The 24141-nt window shown below is 30.1% G+C and overlaps 2 protein-coding genes across 2 annotated transcripts in view; one reads left to right on the forward strand and one right to left on the reverse strand.

Moving 5' to 3' along the window:
• Positions 1 to 16440, reverse strand: part of LOC123290623 (mitoguardin) — a 187924-nt gene extending 171484 nt beyond the window's left edge. The window contains exons 1-3 of the mRNA XM_044870878.1: positions 16343 to 16440; positions 16123 to 16273; positions 13402 to 13617 (exon numbers count right to left, since the gene is read on the reverse strand). Of these exons, the coding sequence (XP_044726813.1) occupies positions 13402 to 13617; positions 16123 to 16273; positions 16343 to 16375 (400 nt within the window). The 5' untranslated portion in view covers positions 16376 to 16440. The remainder of the gene's footprint in view (positions 1 to 13401; positions 13618 to 16122; positions 16274 to 16342) is intronic.
• A 518-nt stretch (positions 16441 to 16958) lies between these two features.
• Positions 16959 to 23210, forward strand: LOC123303389 (F-box only protein 42). Its single transcript, XM_044886276.1, has 4 exons — positions 16959 to 17172; positions 17255 to 18045; positions 18836 to 19148; positions 22493 to 23210. The coding sequence occupies exons 1-4, from the start codon at positions 17040 to 17042 to the stop codon at positions 23014 to 23016; spliced, it is 1761 nt and encodes a 586-aa protein (XP_044742211.1). The 5' UTR covers positions 16959 to 17039; the 3' UTR covers positions 23017 to 23210.
• Positions 23211 to 24141: the final 931 nt, after the last annotated feature.

Consider the following 24141-nt stretch of genomic DNA (forward strand, 5'->3'; position numbering starts at 1 on the left):
TCATTCATTTCAGCTGTGATGTCAGTTTTTCGCTAGCTATCACAACTGTGCTTATTTCTGGCACCAGGACTCCACATTCTTGAAACTTAATAGAGCTAGGTTAAATTTGATCACAAATTTGGAAAGTATGACCCAAATTTAGTAGAATTACATACTTGGTTCATCAAAATTGGATAAAATTTGAATGTGATAGAGCAAAATTAAATTTTTTGGATTCTGATGACGTCATAAAGTTCAAAAATTTGATTTTTTTGATAACAAAAGCAAATTTGATCCGATCTTAATGGAATTTTTTTGAAACCCACTAATTTTGGGTCATTCTTTTCAGCTGTGATGTCAGTTTTTCGATAGCGATCACAACTGTGCTTATTTCCGGCACCAGGACTCCACATTCTTGAAACTTAATAGAGCTAGGTTAAATTTGATCACAAATTTGGAAAGTATGACCCAAATTTAGTAGAATTACATACTTGGTTCATCAAAATTGGATAAAATTTGAATGTGATAGAGCAAAATTAAATTTTTTGGATTCTGATGACGTCATAAAGTTCAAAAATTTGATTTTTTTGATAAAACAAGCAAATTTGATCCGATCTTAATGGAATTTTTTTTGAAACACACTAATTTTGGGTCATTCTTTTCAGCTGTGATGTCAGTTTTTCGATAGCTATCACAACTGTGCTTATTTCCGCCACCAGGACTCCACATTCTTGAAACTTAATAGAGCTAGGATAAATTTGATCACAAATTTGGAAAGTATGACTCAAATTTAGTAGAATTACATACTTGGTTCATCAAAATTGGATAAAATTTGAAAGTGATAGAGCAAAATTAAATTTTTTGGATTCTGATGACGTCATAAAGTTCAAAAATTTGATTTTTTTCATAACACAAGCAAATTTGATCCGATCTTAATGGAATTTTTTTTGAAACCCACTAATTTTGGGTCATTCTTTTCAGCTGTGATGTCAGTTTTTCGATAGCTATCACAACTGTGCTTATTTCCGGCACCAGGACTCCACATTCTCGAAACTTAATAGAGCTAGGTTAAATTTGATCACAAATTTGGAAATTATGACCCAAATTTAGTAGAATTACATACTTGGTTTATCAAAATTGGATAAAACTTGAATGTGATAGAGCAAAATTAAATTTTTTGGATTCTGATGACGTCATAAAGTTCAAAAATTTGATTTTTTTCATAACACAAGCAAATTTGATCCGATCTTAATGGAATTTTTTTTGAAACCCACTAATTTTGGATCATTCTTTTCAGCTGTGATGTCAGTTTTTCGATAGCTATCACAACTGTGCTTATTTCCGCCACCAGGACTCCACATTCTTGAAACTTAATAGAGCTAGGATAAATTTGATCACAAATTTGGAAAGTATGACTCAAATTTAGTAGAATTACATACTTGGTTCATCAAAATTGGATAAAATTTGAATGTGATAGAGCAAAATTAAATTTTTTGGATTCTGATGACGTCATAAAGTTCAAAAATTTGATTTTTTTCATAACACAAGCAAATTTGATCCGATCTTAATGGAATTTTTTTTGAAACCCACTAATTTTGGGTCATTCTTTTCAGCTGTGATGTCAGTTTTTCGCTAGCTATATCAAATGTGCTTATTTCGCTTGATAAACTAAGTGAATTTTCATCAAAATCGTTACAAGCCATCCCGATATATTTAAAGCGCAACCTAAATACTTGCCATCGGCGCTGTGTACAGCCCTGGCTTTTTGATGTTATTAGTGAAAACACGTCGATTAGATATCAAGGGGAAGTTCAAAAATGGTACTTAGAGAATTTTAAATGTCATCCCTAGCCACCCCTATCTTGTAATACATCATTTGGGTATAAAGGGTAAAAAATTCTCAATTCAACCATTATAAAAAAAATGAAATCAATCGATGGGTTCTTAAGATAGATTGCCTAGAAGAAGGGGGACACAAGACTTTTTCCCTGGCTCGTTTACAATAATTAATAACTTCTTTCAAATGCGAATAGAAATTAAAATACCAATTATATCATCGAAGCTATTAGGTATGCGGTCAAAGCAAAAACATTTTTATTTCTTAGCATACTCGTCTTGCATTTTTAAATTATTTGTACATATAAATGTTTATATCTGTATGCAGAACTTTTAAATATGAGTAATACGAAAAAGGTCAAATGTTAAGAGGTTAACATGATTTTTATTGTAGTGTCAATATTCAATCTATTTATAATCTAGGCGCCAAGTCGGTTTTTGGCAGCCACGGCTGCCTCACTAAAGTTTTAACGGTAGTATTAAAGCTGTTGTCTCTCTACAGTATTGTCAAAAAAGTTTTGGTTTATTTGCACGGTACATGCAACCAAATACATGCTTGTGATCAAATAATGTGTTACCTTTAACTTTACAATACCACGCAACTATTTCTCACACAGATATCTCTCTTTAACCACCAATACTCTAACTAGAGTCGTTTTTGTTGAACAATAAAATTGATTAACTTTGTGTTATTATGTATCTTAACAATCAAACGATCAATAATTTTGTTTTTTTTTTAAACTCAGAACAAATAAATTCATCAATTCGTTAGGTTTTTGAAAATTTCTGACTCTTTTTTTTCTAGAGTTAAAAACACGACCTCTCTGATGCCCTTCAAGTTAATTATAAAAACTTTAAATTTATCTCTAATTAGAGATGGTCAAAATCGACTTCAAATTTGGATGGTTATTGTATAATAATATCGGTAATAAGTATAAAAAATTTAGAACTTTCTGACAACATGCACACAGCGAGACTAGAGCCTTAATTAAATGACCCTCGTATTTCGAAGGAAAAAATATCCCCGTAAGTCAAGCAAAAACTGTTTTCGTGAATTTCCTTCTAGTTATTATTATAGACAAAATTACCGATTTAAACCGAACGAGGGTCTTAATAACGAAAGCGGAAAATCACTTTAGTATATCATTATTCTAAACATTGCATATTATCTCGAAAATAAAAAGACCAATAGCAGAATTTTGTTGGACTTTAGATATGTTGTTAAGCATGAAATTTTGCTTCGAAACGAATCATAACATCTTTCTAGATTTTGTTATTGCAATCACGTCCTGTTTTACGTGACTAACTAGAAAATTATTTTGTACTGGATGATCACATCAAAACACATATCGAAGAAAACGATATATGTTTTTGATGAGATAATTCAGTACAAAATAAGCAATTTGAATCATTATATGGATAGAATACTGATAAAAACAGAAAATCGGATCCAATACCAGGTAGATTCCCAGATTTTGGCTACGTTGTAGAGGGTGAAATTATAAAGTTTATAAATTATTATCTTAAAAAAATTATAATTATTGCAAGTGTTATAAGATTAATTTTGTTGCGTGCTTTATAATAAAACTAATGAAATAAGACTTAGATTTTATGTTAACTTCCTAGAGTATTTAACGTGTTTTATAAATGGTACCTAAATACACGAAGACGTTAATGATATTTTAATGAGGTGTTTATTTATTAACAATAACAAAACTAAATTTAATGAATTTTATAGGAAGCTATAATTAAAACATGGCCACAAATAATCACTGTAAATTCTATGTTAAATAATATGTTATTCAAATTTCTGGAATATTCTTTCCTTACCTCCGTATATAAGCTACAACTTAATGTAATAATGAAGGATGTTCTATAAATACACAGGCTGTCTTTTTTAAGCTGACATATGCTTGAAACTTGAAAAAATAACTTTTATCGATAAAAATTCAAGCGAAAAATGTTGGCTGTACACATCTTACGCAGACATTAAACTTGACCTAGATTTTTAAGCTCAATGAAATGCTCACTCTACTTCATAACTGACAATCAATAAAAGAACACTTTAAATTAGAAAATTGTTATTAATTAAAAAAGTAACATTTTTGATTCGAACATTTTTGCGCAAATTCTATAGATTAGACAAAAACGGACTGAAAAGTTTTACCCAAAATTATTATTTCGTATAATTGTTTCTGCGAAATCTAGGCATTCTTCGAAAAAAATTTTCAACAAATTCAATAAAAGTGGTTTCTTTTTCTATAAAGGCCATTTTTGTTCAAATTGAATGAACAAACGCACAAACACCTAGATTTTTGCTATCAATTACTGTCTAAACTATTCGGTTTAAAAAAATGTGTTTACATATTTATAAAGAACAACTTACTAATTTACAGCGTTCATCTAATGTTTGTCAGTTATGAATGAGGTTTTATTTGAACTAACATTTTTCGTTTGAAGCATTTTCCTCGATTAAATTTATTCGTCGAGTTTCAAGCATATGTCAACTTAAAAAACACCCCGTATATCACAACAAATTAAGAATGGTATGGAAAATCAAGACAAACATGTTTGTCTTTTGATTATATGCCCGAGCACGTGTTCCTTTTTCGATATACAGCGTGTTGAAATTTGCAAAAAAAAATTAATTTAAAAATTGTTTTTATATTAATAGTATTTGAATGCGTTCGGTGTTTGTTAGATAAACAAAACTTTTTTTCAAATTTCAACACTCTTTATCTAAAAAACGAAACGTCCCTTAGGTACTCTCTTAACGTTATTTTTAACCCGTTTTAATTTTTTTTCTGGCATTAGGTATTTTGGTACCGGCCATTTTTAACATAATTTATTTCGTCCTGGGTATTTTGCCACTGATCATTTATTTAGTGGTAACCATTGTGTTTATATTGAAGTTGTGTAGCGTTAATGTCAGACATTTTAATGATACATTTAATTAATTTTGAAATTATAAAGAACCTGTTATTTTTCTTTTTTATGCAATTCCATGAACATATAGCATTTGTATTTTGTATATAGACTTTCCAGAATAAGTTACACGGTCAGTAACAGGAAACACTCCCTATTAGTTTGAAAGAAACACTTTAGTTAGTCACTGCCTTGAAATATAATCTACTGCCATAACGCAACTGAGATCAGACAACAGAAATAGTGATAAAAAGCACATTCAAGTTCTATCCTAATATACATGAATACTGTTCAATCAAATGAAAAACTTCACATAAAAACAACGGGTTCAACTACCCCCCCCCCCTCGTACGGATTATCGATTTATCATTTTATATCATTTAACTTCAAAATAAATGGTTAAAAATCACAAAAATCGGGAAAAAAAGAGGAAGATGATAAAATAAGCCCCTCCTCTGGGCGGAGAAATCCTGTATCCGCCACTGATCTTAACAATGAAATAAAAGGGCGGGTATCTGTCAAATTGAAGCCTATGCGAATGATTAAAATTATCCAGATTCGCGTTAAAGAGACTTCCTGGCGCCCCACTTACAAGAATCGAATACACCGAATCCTAGAGTTATATTTATAAACGACAATATTTACCAATGGCCACCGAGCTGCCGAGGCTATAATTAAGAAGAGGCATTTTCAAAACTTAATCAATCACATTTATTAACACTTTAAAAGATCTAAGGTGAAATCCTAAAGGAAAATGAATCCGAGTAGATTTCAAATTTTTAACCTTAGGTGCACTTTCTTAGAGTTACTTTGTACTAAGGCAAATTTAGGAAAATCTGAATTTTTTTCAGTTAAACTTTGTTTTATAGCTCGAAAACGGTCCATGAGATACAGTTTCCCTCAAAGAAATTTTTAATGTAAATGCTGTAAAGTTTGCGTTTCAATTTTCGAGATTTTGTCAAAATCATCCCTGGCTATCATTTCGGAAGGTTTGAGCGGATTACTTTTTCAATGAATGACGTAATCTAGTAAATATTCAATAAATCTATGAATAAAACTAAATTAAAATTCATCTTTGCAACGGTAAACTGTAGTATGCCTACAGAATGAACTAATGATGATGATATGTTATTAGCGACAATTTTTTGTCAACATTTTTAATTAGATTTGAGTTGTTGATATGAAATATCTCATCTATTCTCAACATCTCTCACCACCAGGAGTTACAGGTTAGTTACATAGTGCATATATAATGTACTGTACGCTGTACCCATAATATATACCTACTAAGAGTTTATATATTTCTTTTTGTGTAATTAGATGTACTAATTGGATATAGGTACTACATACAACATACCTTCATTCTACATGGAGACTTTAGTACTTATTGCATCCATTCATGTGCGATACTCTCAGTCAATATACATTCTCGATCAAATAATTGGAGCTAGTGATGCGACTCGAATGATTCGAATGAAGTTGTCAAACTCATACTTATATGAAATGAATTTCGAGTTCGTTTACACATGCATTACTAAGTCATTTCGCTGCGACCGAGTAGATTTGATGACAAAAATAAATAATCAAAATATCTATTAATAATTAATATTGCTTATTGAATGAAGGTATTTAAAAATGGATATATCCACAATTTTTTCTACCTGTAGGAATATTGTGAAGTTAGTTCTCAATATTCCTTTTTCTTTTGTCAATCTTTTCAGCACATCTAGATGTCATTACTAGAACAACAAAACAACGACAAAAAGGCCCATGAACGAACGGACAGATATGCTAAATAATGATGCATATCTGTTTCTTTTTTTGCGATGAGCGACTTTTTTTACTTTATAGCAAATAGAAGACAATAAAAACTAAATTCACAAAAACTTACAATAAATAAACCGTTTTAAATTATGCCAGTACATTAATAAATAAATAAAGAAGGGGATTAAAAAAGACATACTTATGAGTAAGTTGTCAATCCAATATGTGCGTACATTACGTTTGGTTTTATCAGAGTATTTATTATGAGAAAACATAAAATTTTCATTGTTCTTACTTTAAATTATCCTTGTTAGCTTTAACGTCTGATAACTTTCACAACTCAATTTTTTTAAATGATAAAACATAAAATTTTGACAAAAAATACAAATTGACAATCACAAAAATATTTGGACATTTTTCAAAATTCATGGCAAGCTGAATCGATTGAAAAAGTTTTAGTTTCCCTTTGTCGATTTTTGGTTTTTCGTTTTTATTTTTTTTTTTTTTTTTGGTTTTACCTCCCAACCAGCACACAAATCAAAACGTGCCACAAGGAACATAGTTCCACATACCCCACGCAACACAGCGTTCCTATCGGATGCTGTGATGCGGATCTTCCTAACATATTTTAAACACGCATCAATTGGAAATTACAGCTATAAATCGAAGTACCCCATCTGTATCCGTATTCGTGAATCTTGACTTTGATAATCCGTATCCGTACATCTACATTTTTACCGATCCGCAGATCACTATTTGAATACTCACATACATCAATCTGAAAGTAGTGTTAATTTGTTCTGATATATGCAACGTATGTTGAAAATATCGATTTGGATTTTTGAATCCTTTATAATTATTGATAAAACTAAAACTGTACACCTCTTATCTATGCTTATAAAACATTCAATGACGACTCGTAACAACTCCAGCGCAATCAGCTTACACAGAATATTTCCATACACTTCTTTATTTGCACAGCTAAACATTATATTTAATTTGGTTCAATTTTTTTTCAATTGAAGTGTACTAAACCGCAAACTAACATCATTATGTTGAGTTAAGATGTGTGGCTTACCTGTGTCGCCACATTAATTTACTACACATTTTGAATTAAACATGTCTCAAGAACAAACAACAACAAACAATATAATTACAATAATATTCAGAATATTGATTTTTTTGCTGCTTTTTAATTTTATTATCATCCTAACAAATGTCTAATTGTCTACTTGCATATATCATCTATACATATAAAATGCTTTGTCCTGTATGACTGACTGACGGATCATTGCACAGCCTAAACCGCTGATCGTAGGCGCCTGAAACTTGGAGAGTGTGTTCTTTGTATGTCGTAGGCACTCGATTTTCCAAAATTCTACCCCTAAGGGTGTAAAAAGGGGGTGCGAATTTTGTATATAGAAAACCCATGTTAATAATTTTATAGACAAATGTAGATCAACGTTTGCATGTTTGTCATGTTACTATAGTTTTTTTTAATTTCATGTAGTTTATTTATATTTACACAGAATTTTAATTATTATTCTTCGCACAAGCGGTATGTAAACTGAAATTATATAGTTTCATTTATAAACTGAAAGTGCACTAAGAAAGTATTTTCGGGAATTAATCCCTCAAGGAGACAATAAGTATTGGAAGTTTGTATGAAACTTGGTCAATTTTGAAATTGCAAATGTAAAAAATGATATATGAGCATGGTTCACTACAAAAGTTTCCTGTATTACTATTTTCAAAAAATTCATTCTTCAAGGGAGTGAAAGTTTATATGAAATATGTCATTTTTGAAGTTAGAAATATAAAACTTGATATATGAGCTCATGGTTTGAGACAAAAGTTTACTTTACTTTTTTCATAAAAATTCATTTTTTAAGAGGATCAAATTGGAGATGAAAGTTTATATGAAACTCTGTAATATTGTTAATACTATATTTCACCAATATATAATGAGTTACAATGTCCGTACCTCAAACTGAGTTTTATCGTAATTGGAAATTTAAAATATTTCTCGTTTTTCTGCAATTTTTTTAAGGGCCCTTTGATAAAATCGAGAAAACGCAAAAAAAATTTTTGTTTTGGAATTTGATGAAACTCGGTGGATGGGGTAATTTTGATCCAAAAAGTATAAAAATCAGGTTAATTTAATGATTGAATGCATAGTTTCTGAGATATCACAATATTTGGATCGATTTTAGTCCGTATCTCAAAAATTATTCGACCAGTCATCAAATGCACCCGATTTTTGTACTTTTTGGGTCAAAATTACCTTATATACTGAATAAATTTCGATTTTTGCCCCAATTCCTAGATCAGTTTTTTGTATTTTTAAAATACGTATTTTCGACTACCAAGTAGTCATCATCAGCTAGTGAATGTTACTCTTTGCTAATTTGGTGGCGGACTGCAAAAATCGAAATTTATTTCGACATATCCTAGAGTTCTCATTTATTATCTTCGATAATATTTATATTATATACTGAGTTTTATCGTAATTTGAGATTTAAAATATTTCTCGATTTTCTGCAATTTTTTTAAGGTATGATAAAATCGAGAAAAAAAAGAAAAAAATTTTGTTTTGGAACTTGATGAAAGTCAGTGGATGGGGTAATTTTGATCCAAAAAGTATAAAAATCAGGTTAATTTAATGATTAGACCTATAGAAAGTTACAATGTCAGCGAGTATCATGGACAAAACTTCATTTTCAAAAAAGTTTCCCAGAAAAAAATTAAAATCCATAAAATTGTGAACAAAAAGGAGGATAAGTGTGAGTTGTAACGTGATAGTCTTTGTTTTTAAAAGAGAAATTGCTCTGCAAAGTATATCCTGTGTTTATTATAGCCTATATACCGTATATCTCCCTTCTGCTGATTTTACGATTTGTAAACACTGAATATGTATTAAATTTAAATTTCGATTTTTTTCTACACAGATCGTCACCAAATTAGCAACGTCACTATTTATAAGAGTAATTACGATTAGTTAACTCATATTGATGGTCATTACATGGTAATCGAAATATGTTTTAATGTACCAAATACAAAATCGATCTAGAAAATTAGAGGAAAAATTGATATTTAATTTGAAATATTCTAGAGTTCTTATTTATTTATCTTTGATAAAACTTGTATTGTTTTTAATGAAACTTAACATAATCTCTACTAACATTATAAGAGAGTTTTCCATTAAGAACGTTCGTATTAAACAAGTTATATATGAGATTGATAAGTTTGTCAAAAGTTTTACATAACATTCATTCTATGTCATCTATTACACCAGTCTATTATCGCATAAATCGAGTTCAATATCATCGATGACATTGGTTATGTTGATTTTTAATGATGATGAATCCTCTCTTTATAAATTATCTTTTATTCTTTTAATTATACATGAAAAAAATTAAGGAAATTTTTTTGTTCATTTAAATATCCGGAATATTTAACCTATTTTTGTTAGTGTGAATTTGGTATTTGGTAAAATTTGCCACCTTTAGTATTAGCTTTATTCTACACCCAAAGATCTATTTTTATCCATTATATTTTTAATGTTGTGTGAGTTTAGTTAGCTCGTCATTATAACGTCATTACAAAAATTTTTATGTGGTTTCTTCATTGAAACCTTTATATTGATAGCGTGTAGATTTTAATTTAAAAAGTTGGTATGAGGCTATTATATTATCATCTAAGCAGAAAAATAAATGATTATAAAAAAAAGATGTTAGAAAAATAAGAATATATTTTGAATTTTATTACATCATTTCTAACAAAATACAGGATAACTGAAATCACAATAGTACACTTAAGGAAAAATTAAAAAAACTAATAATTTTGTTGAATTTTAACGTCCCAAAAAAAGATTTACGTGGCAACAAACAAGTACGTGACTAATTTTTTGTCAAAATGTTAACAGGGACGTTAAAAACACTTTGGCAATACATCAGCCAGGTAGCCAGGGACCGTAAGTCTGAGTAAAAAGCCAAACATGTAAAAAAAAATTTTTTTGCAACGAACAGGTATGATGTTTGGTCAGAATGTTAACAGATGTTTTTTAATCAGCCAGGTAGGCGGGGACCGTAAATCGGGGAGAAAAAAAAATTGGATGAAAGTTTAAAGACTTTTATATTGCCGTAATAACAGTTATAATGGCTATAACTACATATATTTCTTTACACATAAGGCGGAAATTTCACTTGTTCTCTGACAAATTTATAGGGGTGCAATAAAAAAATGTTACAATCGAAGATTGAGTACTATTTCTGATTTGGGTTTATTTTTTTACTTTTTGATTCTTTTACTAGTTTGTTTTAGTAGAGCGCAGAGGAGGGTATAAATTTTCATTTCCAACGTACCTATAATAATACAAAGACCCAATTGACCTAAGTTGCTCATTTACGAACTCGACCTGACTTTTTACGTCCTGAGTACTCTGTATTTCCGCTTGATATCTTCTTTCGTTTTTGAGTTATCGTGTTCACAGACGGGCGGGCGGACAACCGTAAATGGACTAATTAGGTGAATTTATGAACACCTATACCAAAATTTTGTTCGTAGCATCAATATTTTTAAGCGTTAGAAACTTGGGACCAAACTTAATATACCTTGATATATATTGCATATATACATGGTATAAATATAAATATAACAGGATTTAAAGAGCCGTATATTAAAAAATATATTGGCCAAGGAGATTACAACAGCAACAGTTGTAATTAAGTGAAATTTCTCACAATTTAATCAAAACCGGATGACGTAATAAATGTTATAGTAAAGCATAAATAAATAAATAAAAAAGTGATATATGTTTTATAATCTCATTAGGACAGGACGCACCTACAATTTGCTTCTAGCTACAAAGAAACACTTAATCAAGAACCTGCTCCAATGTAAATTGTAAATTATATATTAAAAGCAGTGGTTTGACTGTGAATTAATTGTTATTTATATTTCACTTACATCATCTATGTAATACAACATTGATGTACAAACTAACTTACTGAAAGTCTGTTTACCTAACATCATCTGTCAGTTCATTATGAAGTTAACAAACAATATTTAATCAATTTGAATATACACAGTGGGATACAACCAAGATATACGATTTGTACACAAAAACACTAAACATAGGATTTATTAACATAGGTGCATAATTGTTGTCAGTAGGAACGGTTAGGTTAGGTTACACTGGCTATCCAGGTGTGAGCACTTAGACGGAAAGACCTAGCGTAATACCTGGAAGAAGGGGTCATCACACTAGGATCCACTTTTTCTTGAAGCATTTAGAGCTGTTGAAAAAAAGCAGTAAAATCCTTAATCTTTTCAACGCCAAAATGTCGTCACAGAAGGCTAACCAAAATGTGCCAGTCTTTTCGAAGCAAAAGCTTGGTAAAGGCAAAGAAATTGGGCCGTCTTTTCTTATTTTTCATTATAGCAGCTCCAGCAGTAGACGTACTGCACTATTCGACCTAGGAGCTCACCATGCTTGCCTGCCAGCCAACGTTCTGTAGCATCCTTAATGTCTAAACTATTCGGTTTACAAAAAAATGATTAAAACAAAAAATGCTTGCGTATTTATAAAGAATAACTTTCTAATTTAAAGCGTTCATCTATTGTTTATCAGTTATGAATCAGAGTGAGATATTCCTCGCTTAAATTTATCGAGTTTCAAGCATATGTCAACTTAAAAAAAGCACCCTGTATACGGTGTGAGTATAAAGAGCGGCAAATATTATTTTTAAGCTAGAGCGGCTTTTAAAACTATTTAACCTAGACCGGCTACATAGCCAAATCGGGCCCTAGATCATATCTGTATCTTCCAGTACTACAAGTAAATTTCTCCACTTAATACTGATATTTCTTAAGATGTTTTCATAAACAATTGTCAAATATACCAAGCTGGAAAATTTGATATTTTATTTGAGAAGACAGGGTAGGGTACATCTTGACTGGATACGAATAGCTTAAAATGTGTCCCCTCACTGCTGATAATAATCGAACAAGTAGTTCTCTAAACAGTATCTGTTTCTATGAGTTTTCTAGTAATTATTATATCCTTAAAAATAATACATAATATCACCACTTCTGGACTATTACCACTATTGAGTCAAACAAAAGCGAATAAGGCATAATCGACTTAAAATTATTAATAAAATACGTTCTTTAAATAGGTATGCACGTCGAGTGAAGGACAGCCTGTATATCATAATTATTAATGAAGCCATATATCAGATAAATCAGATGATGTTGCTACGCGTCGTGATGAAACAAATGATAACATTAAATTTCGACATACGACTTTTAATATTGAAACCCAATAGGCTTTAATCTAAAAACGTAAACTTTTAATAAATTTAATAAATGGCATATAAATCTGAAAACATATTTACTTAAAAAATTGATTTGCTTAATTCTTTAAAAAAAATTCCCAATTTTAATACAAGATGCTTAACAAACTAGACAACCCAGAAAAGTCCTTTGGCGTTTACGCCAACGAACTTTTTTCAAATTGCATTCATAAGAAATATTATTGAATTTCAATGGGATTTTCACTAAAATAGCGAATGAGTTTCTTGAAGTGACTACCAAAGTTATTTACTTTGACTGCGCAATAGACAGAAACATTCTTAGGGAGTAGCTTCGTCGTTTATTGACAGCTAAAACGCAAATCGATCGATGATAATTCAGTTGAAGTTTTTACAACCTAATAAAATTTCAAAGATTTCATTGTACTATTTGTAACCACGATATTTGTATTCAGCAACCCAAAAAACATCGGTAACAAAACAGTACCGAAATGATCCTTAGATTTTTCCCTTATGCTTAGATTACCGAAATTGAAAATTATTAATATTTATTTTGATTTAAAAAAAAAATAAATTCACTTACCCATTACGCCTAACTGTTGTGGTGACATATTCTCCAAAGTATTTTGCTGACTGCTGTCAGTGAATCCTTGTGGTATTGGTGTATTTGAATATTCGGATGCTAGCGATATACGATCACTAAGTTGCATGGCTGCACTATTTCGATACATTGCTGTCCTACGACCCGGACTATCACTTCTACGAGCCGATGTGTGTGACATAAGATCCGATAGTAAAACTAAAAAAAAAAATTGTCTAGTTTTTATTACTGTTCCAAGTAAAAATAAATTTTAAATGAAAATCAAAAATTACATCTGATAGAATTAATTGTTTAAATACCCTGCTATACTAGGATATTAATGATTGAAGCCGTTTTCTATCTTTAACTATCAAAATTACAGTTCATCCTGTAAAAATCAATTATCAAATCATTGACACAGATTTGCCCTTTCATATTTTGAATATCGATAAATTTATTCTTTTCCGAAGAAAGTCTTTGGTAACAAAATTACACAATATATGCATTTTTAATTTTTTTACCGACTTTAAACAAAAAAGGAGTAGGTTATCAATTCGACTGTATTTGTTTTTTTTTTATGTGTTTTACCTCAGAACTTTTGACTGGGTGAACCGATTTTGATGATTCTTTATCGATTTGAAAGCTGATGCTTCCCGTGTGATCCCATTCATTATTTTTTAGTAGAGTTCTGACATCGGCATCCATGACATAAAAGCATTAAAGTCTTAAATTTGCATTAAGTATGCACGACAAGAGAACGAATAGCTCAATATCACGCCAACCGATTTCGATGATGCTTTTTTTAGTGAGAAATAAGTTAGTGTACTTCAGATTCACTAATAATCACAAAATAAATAAAAAAATTTAACAAAAAGAAAACCGACTTCAAAAGATAAACTTTTCCAAAACAAATTAATATTCACTAAAAAGTAAAAAAATAACGATAATATAATGTAGTTAAAATTATTATTATTTTTGGAGTCGGTGTCAGCCAAGCTAATGTAGCAAACTGTTCTGTCAGAGTTGTTTCGTTGGCTGACACCGACTCCAAAAATGACAATAATTTTAACTACATTATATTATCGTTTTTTTTTTTTACTTTTTAGTGCGTATTAATTTGTTTTGGAAAAGTTTATCTTTTGAAGTCGGTTTTCTTTTTGTTAAAAGTTTTTTTATTCATTATTTTGGTCTGAAGTCAAAATTATTACAAGTTTATTTTTGCATTTTATAGCTAGTGTGCTATGGAATGTAAAAACTTGACAAATTAAGAATTTAAAAGTGTCATGTATTCAAATATTTTTTAAAAAATTGTAATAATTTTGAGTGTCAACCAAAATAATGAACAAATTAAAAATGCTAATTTTGTCAAGAAAATCGGTATATGGGTATAAAAACAATATTCTTTTAGCAACTTTTTTTAAATAATTTTTTCGATATCTCTACCGCGAAACAAAATATTAATGATCGACCCTATTTTTCAATTTGTAAAAGGCTGAGTTTAAAGTTCGGATTTCGCTTAAGTGTCTTAAAAAATGTATTTCATCACCCTGTAGGACTGTATGACACAAACATTCAAAATGGTATTCCGGTATACCGGTATTCCTTTAAATAAAGAAAATATGGGTGTTTTTTCTTCACTTTGAATGCGAAATGATGTATATAAAGTACATTGGTCAGAAAAATCCCACGAGCCGTTTAAGCAGAAGAAGAATAAGTGATATAAATGTTGACAAGCAACCGGACCAAGTTGGAGGAAATTGGAATTTCTTCAGCAGTTTTCTAAGACTATCATATTTTTCAAATTTAAAAAATTATCCTTTCCCTTCTCGTTAACCATTGTTAAAAAGAAAAAAATATTATGACCATCCGTTTCTAGTTTCAGTGTATGTCCACAGGGCAGAAAATGTCTTAGTCAGATATGTTTGGAAGAAGGGAATGGTAAATAAAGCAAAAAATATTTAACTAACCTCTTCCAAGCTAGAAATGTGGAAAAAAATAGGCAATGAGGTGTATACCGTCTAAATCCTTGTGTTATCGTAATATCGTATTCTTATTTATATATAAAAATACTTTGGTCAAAAAAATCTCACGAACGGTTTACACGGATAAAGTTTTAAGTGAGTCTTTAAAATGTTGATAAGCCATCAAGTTGAAAAGGGTCTAGAACAGTGAAATGTTGCCAATAAAGAAGAAATTCTTTTTTTACTGTATTTTTCAATAACCAGAGGTCAGGCAGTAAGCATCTATACATCCAGCTTGGTTCCACTGCCCAGACTAATAAGTTTCCACCAAAAATACAATAAGTGCAATGAATAACGAACTAAAAAAGTATTTTATTTTCACAGGCTTTCATGTATGTAATAAAAAATAATATTCCTCAGTCAATAGAAGTAACAGAGATACTAACTAATTACACTGCAACTAAAATCGAACGGATCTATTTATCATTTGTTCATATACACTAGCTCAAGGTTGCAAGCGCAATTATATAAACTATTTAATAGGCCAACAATTGAATATACGTACACCTAAAGTTAAATTCATCTTGATTAACCGCAATTGAATCAATATTAAAATTACAGAGTTCCTTTTCGATTTTAATTGTTGAAGTGAATTTAAATTTAAAACAATCATTAATCAAAACTACGCATGTGCATACAATTATTAATGAAAAATACGCAAGCGTATGTAAAGTTTATTTTAAAAAATTTCAAAAATTCGTACCTCCATTTGGACTGCGAATTCCGGAACCCCGAACTCTTTTTCCGCCAAGTTTTCGATATAAACCTTGATAAGCCGGACCACGCCGCCGACGTAAATATCGTGCAAGTAATGCAAAAATTGCTACGCCAGCAGTGAATGACCAAAACATAAACTGCAAATGTAAAATTTTGGAGTACTTATTAAGATTTCCACTTACCGCAAAATAAAAATTTATCTTTACCTTTTGATTTTTTGTTAATATAATACTAGGCATCGCAAATAGTTTACTAACACTGGGGAAAGTAGTGATAGTCGAAAATTTCGGTAATGGTTTAGATAGAGACATTTTTCTAGTTTATTTTTTAAATTACAAGAATTATTATTTTATTGAAACACAAGTACACAAATCACATAATATGAAAAACTTAGGTTATGTTTTTAAAATAATTATATACAAAGGGATAATAAAAGTTTTAAGGCATTGAAAGGAATTTTTTATTTGCAAAAAAATGTATCCCTATAATAAAACCGCAATTCAAATAAAATTATTATCATTTGAATTTTTTTTATAAATTCATCATAAATTCACGAACGCCACTGACTTCTTAGTTCATATGTCAGTCAGTTTTGTTTACATTTCGGCAGCACCTGTCAATATAATCGAAACTTTTCATTCGTTATAAATATGGATTTAATTTTTCAAAATTAATACAATGGCAATTATTATATTATAAAATTTATTAATATTCAAAATTTACTTAGTAATCTCAATTTTAAGTGAATATCAAAAGAAAATACATTTTTCATATTCGTGACATGCGCAGTGTTTAAAATCATGTTGTCAAACATAACCCAAATAAGCAGCTGATTTTCTGTGTACACTTATGGCTGTCATAATAAGATAAATTGCTTAAAAACTTGTCTTTAGCTTAGACAATATGACACCAACATTGTTTACAATCGACGATTTACCTGATGAAATTTTAGAATTTATTCTATCATATCTCCCGCCTTATAAAGATTTAGAAGAATGTATGAGTGTGAATAAACGATGGTATCGTAGTGTACAAAGTTAGTATATTAAAACAGACTTGCATGATTTCACAGTTATTTGTTTATAATAATTATATTCATTTCAAATAATTCTATTTAGATGTAATGCGAACAACTAAGAATAATTTAAATCGTGCCATATCTGATTTTAATATACAATGGAACAGTTTGCGTCCAGTCGAAATGGCACCAACAATAACAAAACGTTACTGCCACTCAGCTTGCGTTCATGGTAATTCAATGTACGTATTTGGAGGTTGTACGTCATCATCCACTACATTTAATGATCTCTGGCGATTAGATTTATCAAAACGACAATGGGTTCGACCACTCACAATGGGCACATATCCGTCCCCTAAGGCATGTGCAACTCTAGCCTGTTACAAAGATTCACTGATACTATTCGGGGGTTGGACTCATCCATCTCCATATCCTTTACATCAAGCATGGCGCCTATTTAACGAATTACATGTTTACAATATTACATCAAATCGATGGACTTGTATAAATAGTCCAAATCATCCACCCCCAATTGCTGGCCATTCAGTAACAATACATGGTAATCTGATGATCTTGTTTGGTGGATTGCAAAGAACAACAATACCTGGACAATATTCAACATCAAATGATTTATGGTGTTTGAATTTAGAAACATTTACGTGGTATAAACAGACAACATCGAATTTAAAACCGGTGCCACGATATGGCCATTCTCAAATCATTTTAGATGAAAAACATATTCTAATTATTGGTGGCTGCGGAGGTCCTAATAGTATGTATCACGATGTGTGGATATTGGAAATAAACGATCATATTTGGAATTGGAGTAAATTACCTGTTCGGAACAAAGAATGGGCTCCAACACAACTTTGGTGTAATCCGGCCTGCCAGGTATTTATTATTATCTGTAAATTAAGGTATCTGCGCCCACGACTACATTGCGTAGTTTACGGAATCATAGCTCTTAAAATATAAAATTCGTTCCTAAATACAAGCCGTTTTACTGTTCATTTCGGTTTGTCTTTGTCATTCTTATATATTTAACATAAGTATGGCAAAACCTAGATGGGCAGCATAATTTCCTCTATTTAGGTACAGACTGATTAGACAATATATTTTAAAGTGAACAATGCTATTGACTTATTACTCTTACTCTTTTCGTCACTGTTTATTCGTGAAATCATGTCTACTAAAACTTGACCAACGAATAGATTTTTGAAGAAAATTATACTTAAATCGGATAATTTATTCTTTAATTATAACCACACTAGAAACAAACTGCCTTTTAAGACAGAAAGGTAGTCTCAAAGACTGTATTTTAAATTATAAGGAAGAAAAAATTCAGTTATCAAAAATTTGAATCACAAAAAAAAACTGAAAATTTTTATAATTTACTCTTAAAATGTCTATTGTAAATAAATTTTTTTCTAAATCTTCGAACCGTCCATAGTAGGCTTTTAAAAATCTATTTTGCAGTTTTCTTTGATTTTTTTGAGAAGAATAAATATTTATTTTCTTATTTCCTTAAAGTTTGAATGTTTTCACACTAAAACTTTTATCCTTCCCAGAGCTTTCACATTTTTTAATTAAAATTATCCGTCATTGAAAATTTCATAAAACTCAAGCTACAAGCACACGGTTAAATATTAAAGAATGTAAATTATTTGGAATATAATTTTAGATTGGTAACAAAATAGTGGTTTTAAGTCGAAGTGCCGAATCGGTAGGGTGTACACCATCCTATTCAGCAAAATGGAATGTTCCTGCTCAATTGAGACCAAATGTTTGGGTTCCGCCTCCTCCTCAAGATATGCCTGATATACCTGTAAGACGTAATGAGCCAGTAATCCCGGATCGAGATGAAAATGTGAATGGTCGTCGTGGAAGATTTAATAATCGAGATAATGTACCCAGTTCGAGTAGTGATGAAGATATGGAACCTATTGCTGGACCTTCAGGGCTTAATAGAAGTGCTAAACCAGAATTGCAAAGAGGTAAAATTTTTGACTTTTTTAATCTTACATCAATTTTTTTTATTTTGGAAATGATCAAGTATGTTAATTAGACTTAAAAAGTAGCATGTTGAATAGAATTAACAAGCAAAACCACAGCTGATAGTTTCAAAGGTTTCCTAAGAAAAAAAGCAAAATAAATAAATTTGTCGATACATTTTTTGAAATTTACATGCTTTGAAACGAATAGTGGCATATACATATTTTGGTAAAAAGAATTAATTTGTCAATATGCAAACGTATAATCGCGATCTATACTAGACTCTACATGGAAAATAGAAAAGAGGAAAACAAACTTATATTGCAATTAAACTGAAAAAATGGAACTTTTAATTACAAGTGTAACTGAACTTAAGCCTTTACAAGTACAGTGGAACCTTCGAGTCTCAACCCTCAGTAAGTCGAAAAAATTTCCTTCCACAGAACTCCTAGACACGTGGTATCTCGAATTATTTAGACTTTATAACTGGAACAAAATGTTTTCCCCCTTCGGTATTGGTACATATTTGCAACTCGAATTTCAAAAAGTAGACTCTGTAAGACGTAGTTAGTAAAATATAATGGCGTAATTTGTTTCAATAAATATATACTTGAAAATAGCACCCTTCTAAGTCCAAATTTTAGCAATTAAATCCTCTGTATCTCGAACTACTGGTTAAGTTGAAAACTCATTAACTCGAAATTAACTCGTGTTATCAAGGTTCCACTGTATATATAAGAGATATTAATAATATCGTTAAATGAAACAAACCATTGTTAATGGTTTAAGAATAAAAAATTCGTGAGCAATGAAGCTCTAATACTAAGGTTATATGTGGTCATAGCAAATACAAACCGATAACGCAGAAGCAGCATCAACTAAACAAATTACCTCTCAGTAAGATTTAATCGAATTTCGCTAAGAAGCGAATTTTTTTCCCCTGACAATTCCCTCAAATCACTGAAACCAACCAAATAACCTCATTATACTTAAAGATACATATAGATATATATTTTTTAGCGAATTTCCATAGATGTCAAAAATGGTTATCGTTAAAATTTTTATATACGTATAAAATTCAGCACCGTTACGAGAGTACATAGCGCCGGTGGCAAGTATTTAGGTTGTGCCTTATATATATATCGCGATCAGCCTATCGATTTTGATGAAAATTTGTATACTGATTGTATTTACCTTAAAGAGTCTGTACATTTAACTAATAAACTTTCTAAATTTATTCAAATGGCAGAGTATCTTATTAAAGTATTGATTTCTCTCTACGTTTCCGAGCAAAACAAGGAACTCATTACTCTCCTAAATGATGCTGGGATATTTTGCATAAGAAACTGATTAACCTACAAAATCGAAATTTTATTGATAATAAATAAAGTAAATAATAAAGAGTAATACAAACAAAATTGAATTAAAATTGTAATTATTATTAATATATTCGCTGTTCAATAAAGGTGTCAAAAAGTACCATATTGGCAATTTTGATAAATCAAGTATGTAATCCTACTAAATTTTGGTCGTACTTTTCAAATTTGTGTTCAAAATTAACCTAGCTCTAATAGGTTTCAAGAATTTGGAGTCCTGATCCCGTAATTAAGCACATAAGTGATAGCTAGCGAAAAATTGACTTCAAAGTTGAAAAGATTTACCCAAAATTAATGGGTTTCAAAAAAAATTCCACTAAGATCGAATCAAATTAACCTGTGTTATCAAAAAAATCGAATTTTTTAACTTTATGACGTCATCAGAATGTAAAAAAATTTAATTTTGCTCTATCATATCCAAATTTTATCCAATTTTAATAAACCAAGTATGTAATCCTACTAAATTTGAGTCATACTTTTCAAATTTGTGAACAAAATTAACCTAGCTCTAATAGGTTTCAAGAATGTGGAGTCCTGGTCCCGTAATTAAGCACATAAGTGATAGCTAGCGAAAAACTAACATCATAGCTGAAAAGAATGACCTAAAATTAGTGGGTTTCAAAAAAAATTCCAATAAGATCGGATCAAATTAGCCTGTGTTATCAAAAAAATCGAATTTTTTAACTTTATGACGTCATCAGAATCCAAAAAATTTAATTTTGCTCTATCATATCCAAATTTTATCCAATTTTAATAAACCAAGTATGTAATCCTACTAAATTTAAGTCATACTTTTCAAATTTGTGAACAAAATTAACCTAGCTCTAATAGGTTTCAAGAATGTGGAGTCCTGGTCCCGTAATTAAGCACATAAGTGATAGCTAGCGAAAAACTAACATCATAGCTGAAAAGAATGACCTAAAATTAGTGGGTTTCAAAAAAAATTCCAATAAGATCGGATCAAATTAGCCTGTGTTATCAAAAAAATCGAATTTTTTAACTTTATGACGTCATCAGAATCCAAAAAATTTAATTTTGCTCTATCATATCCAAATTTTATCCAATTTTAATAAACCAAGTATGTAATCCTACTAAATTTGGGTCATACTTTTCAAATTTGTGATCAAAATTAACCTAGCTCTAATAGGTTTCAAGAATGTGGAGTCCTGGTCTCGTAATTAAGCACATAAGTGATAGATAGCGAAAAACTGACATCACAAGTATGTAATCCTACTAAATTTGGGTCATACTTTTCAAATTTGAAATTATTCGAACATCGTTACAGATAGAGCAAAACTTTAAATTGTAACAATGTTTCTCATTAAAATACTAAAAACTAGTTCGAAGTTTTTGATTCATGTAATTCCAATAAGAGTGTTTTCGAATATAAGGTCTTCATACGAAAATGCTTTTTATTGGCTCAACACATAGCTTCTTGAGCCAAGACTTGATTAATTAAATACAATACTTATTACGGTTTAGGTGTTAAAATATTTTCAAAAAAAATTCAACCTTCAAATTTTCTCTAAACTTACATGACCTTGGCATAACCCCCACAAAATAAAAGAAATAACATCTTGTTGAGGATTATTCTGAGAGGAGGTGGGTAAACCAACTTATTCCACGCACTGATGCCTCTATGCTTCTAACAAAATTACAAACACCATTTTTTCGAAGAAGGGGCAGATTCGGTATAAATTTTATAAATTCTGATGTCTGCCGCTCTAAGGGGGGCGTTTTAGAATACTCTATTACAGTAAATGTATTACCCCTCTTGACCATTAAACGTTTATTCTAAAACAATCGGTATAGTATGTAATTATTAACTATGTAATTATTTTCAACATGAATTTTATGCATATCATTTGATGCATGCATACACGAGTTCTTCTATATTAAATTAATACATTAATATACTTTGTTGATTATTATGAAAAATATTATGATGATGCATACAATTTTTGTTTCAGAACCTTTATCACCTCCACAAAAACTAAAAATTCCCAGAACCTATGATTCACCATTAAATTTAGCAGCATTTCTACCAACAGTTGAACGTAGAAATCGTGAAAGACAATTAGCATTATTACGTAAAATGGAAAAACGTTTAGCATTATTACGTAAAATGGAAGAAAATCCAGAACAAGAAAAAAAAGACAAATCAGATACTCAAAATGATCAACCTTCTAAACCAAAAAAACAACGAAAACATGTATTGGGAATGTATGTTTTAGATATTTCACAAGCACTTGCCGATGATCCTTATGCTACTTGGTTACCATGGAAAAGTACTGAATTATCATCGTATGGTCCTGAAGAAACTATTCTATATACATTAGTCCCCGGTAAAGGGGAATTAATAATGTTTGGTGGCATTCAAAAAGATGGCAATGTTTTAAATTGCTTAAATTGTTTGTCAAATTGTATTTCGAATGTTTCAAATCAAGTTTCAAATTCGTTACACTTTATTACAGCGCCACGAATGCAAATTTAATAAAAAGAAGAAAAAAAACAATATTTTTCATTAATTTAATAAATAAAATACATTCTAGATTTAACTAGATAACTAATCTAGTGTGTGAATCAATGATTTTGTACACGTTTTTTGGAAAAGTGTATTTTTTTACATGGTGGAGTTTTAGTTTAAAACATAATTTGTTCTAGTCTAAAGTCCATTTTCAAGTATTTTGTTTTGCCAGAACAATAGTAATTAGTTTAAGACATTTTTTTGTGACTTGTGTAATCTTTTACCTGCATATTTTCGTTTTGACATACATATTCGTGTCATATTGATTTCATTTCAATGATTTTTGTTGATTTTAACTTGAACTCAATAAAATATTTTTTAATAATTATTTTGTTTTTAAATTTATTTACAAAAATATCATTTATCAAATCTAACGTCCAAGTTGTTAGTCCCTCAGTATGACACAAAGTAATAAAAATTTATTATGTAAATATTAGAATTCAAAAGGTCCAACATTAAGTAGTTCAGTAAAGACAGTATGAAAATATATTGTAAGTAATACATTTCAGGAATGACCAAATGCAAATGAAGCTGCGCGAAAATAGCCGTAGTCAACTGAATTAATACCAGTGTTTGTGCTGCAGGTTTGGAGGTGGCAAGATTGGTGGTTTCCAAATATTCACGATCATTTTAAACGTATCACACTATAACCATGTACTGTGTGTTTTTTAAATCATTTCCTTTAGTACATCAATGAGCGTGTATATAAGAAAGATACTATTAGATATTTCCTGGTACGCTTCTGAACAGTAGCAGTATAAAAGTATCAATACAAGCATCTATGTTTCTTATACACATTGTTTTGTGATACATTAGTATTGCTATTTAGTACAATAAAATTTAATATCTATAAGGAAAAAAGTATTGCTTGTTTGAAATTTAGCACAGTTGTTAATTAGGTTGTAACAATTTCGTACCGAAAAATTAAATACTCAAGGGAGGGGAATGGGTTTGTACTTTTCGGTCGATTTGTTTATATAAACGTGTTCTTATCTTTCATATTTTCTCAAGAATCTACATCAATGTACAATTTTCCGTGTTTTAGATGGTTTTTTTTATTTTTTCTTTAGAAAATTAACAAAAAATTATTTT

This window comes from Chrysoperla carnea, chromosome 1 (assembly GCF_905475395.1).
Source record: "Chrysoperla carnea chromosome 1, inChrCarn1.1, whole genome shotgun sequence".
Lineage (NCBI taxonomy): Eukaryota > Metazoa > Arthropoda > Insecta > Neuroptera > Chrysopidae > Chrysoperla > Chrysoperla carnea.

Excerpts from the sequence above, each read along its gene's own strand:
- LOC123303389 (XM_044886276.1), top strand. The coding sequence starts at position 17,040 with ATGACACCAACATTGTTTACAATCGACGATTTACCTGATGAAATTTTA. Across the intron at positions 17,173-17,254 it reads ATGGTATCGTAGTGTACAAA|ATGTAATGCGAACAACTAAG; the intron begins GTTAGTATATTA and ends AATTCTATTTAG. Across the intron at positions 18,046-18,835 it reads GGTGTAATCCGGCCTGCCAG|ATTGGTAACAAAATAGTGGT; the intron begins GTATTTATTATT and ends ATATAATTTTAG.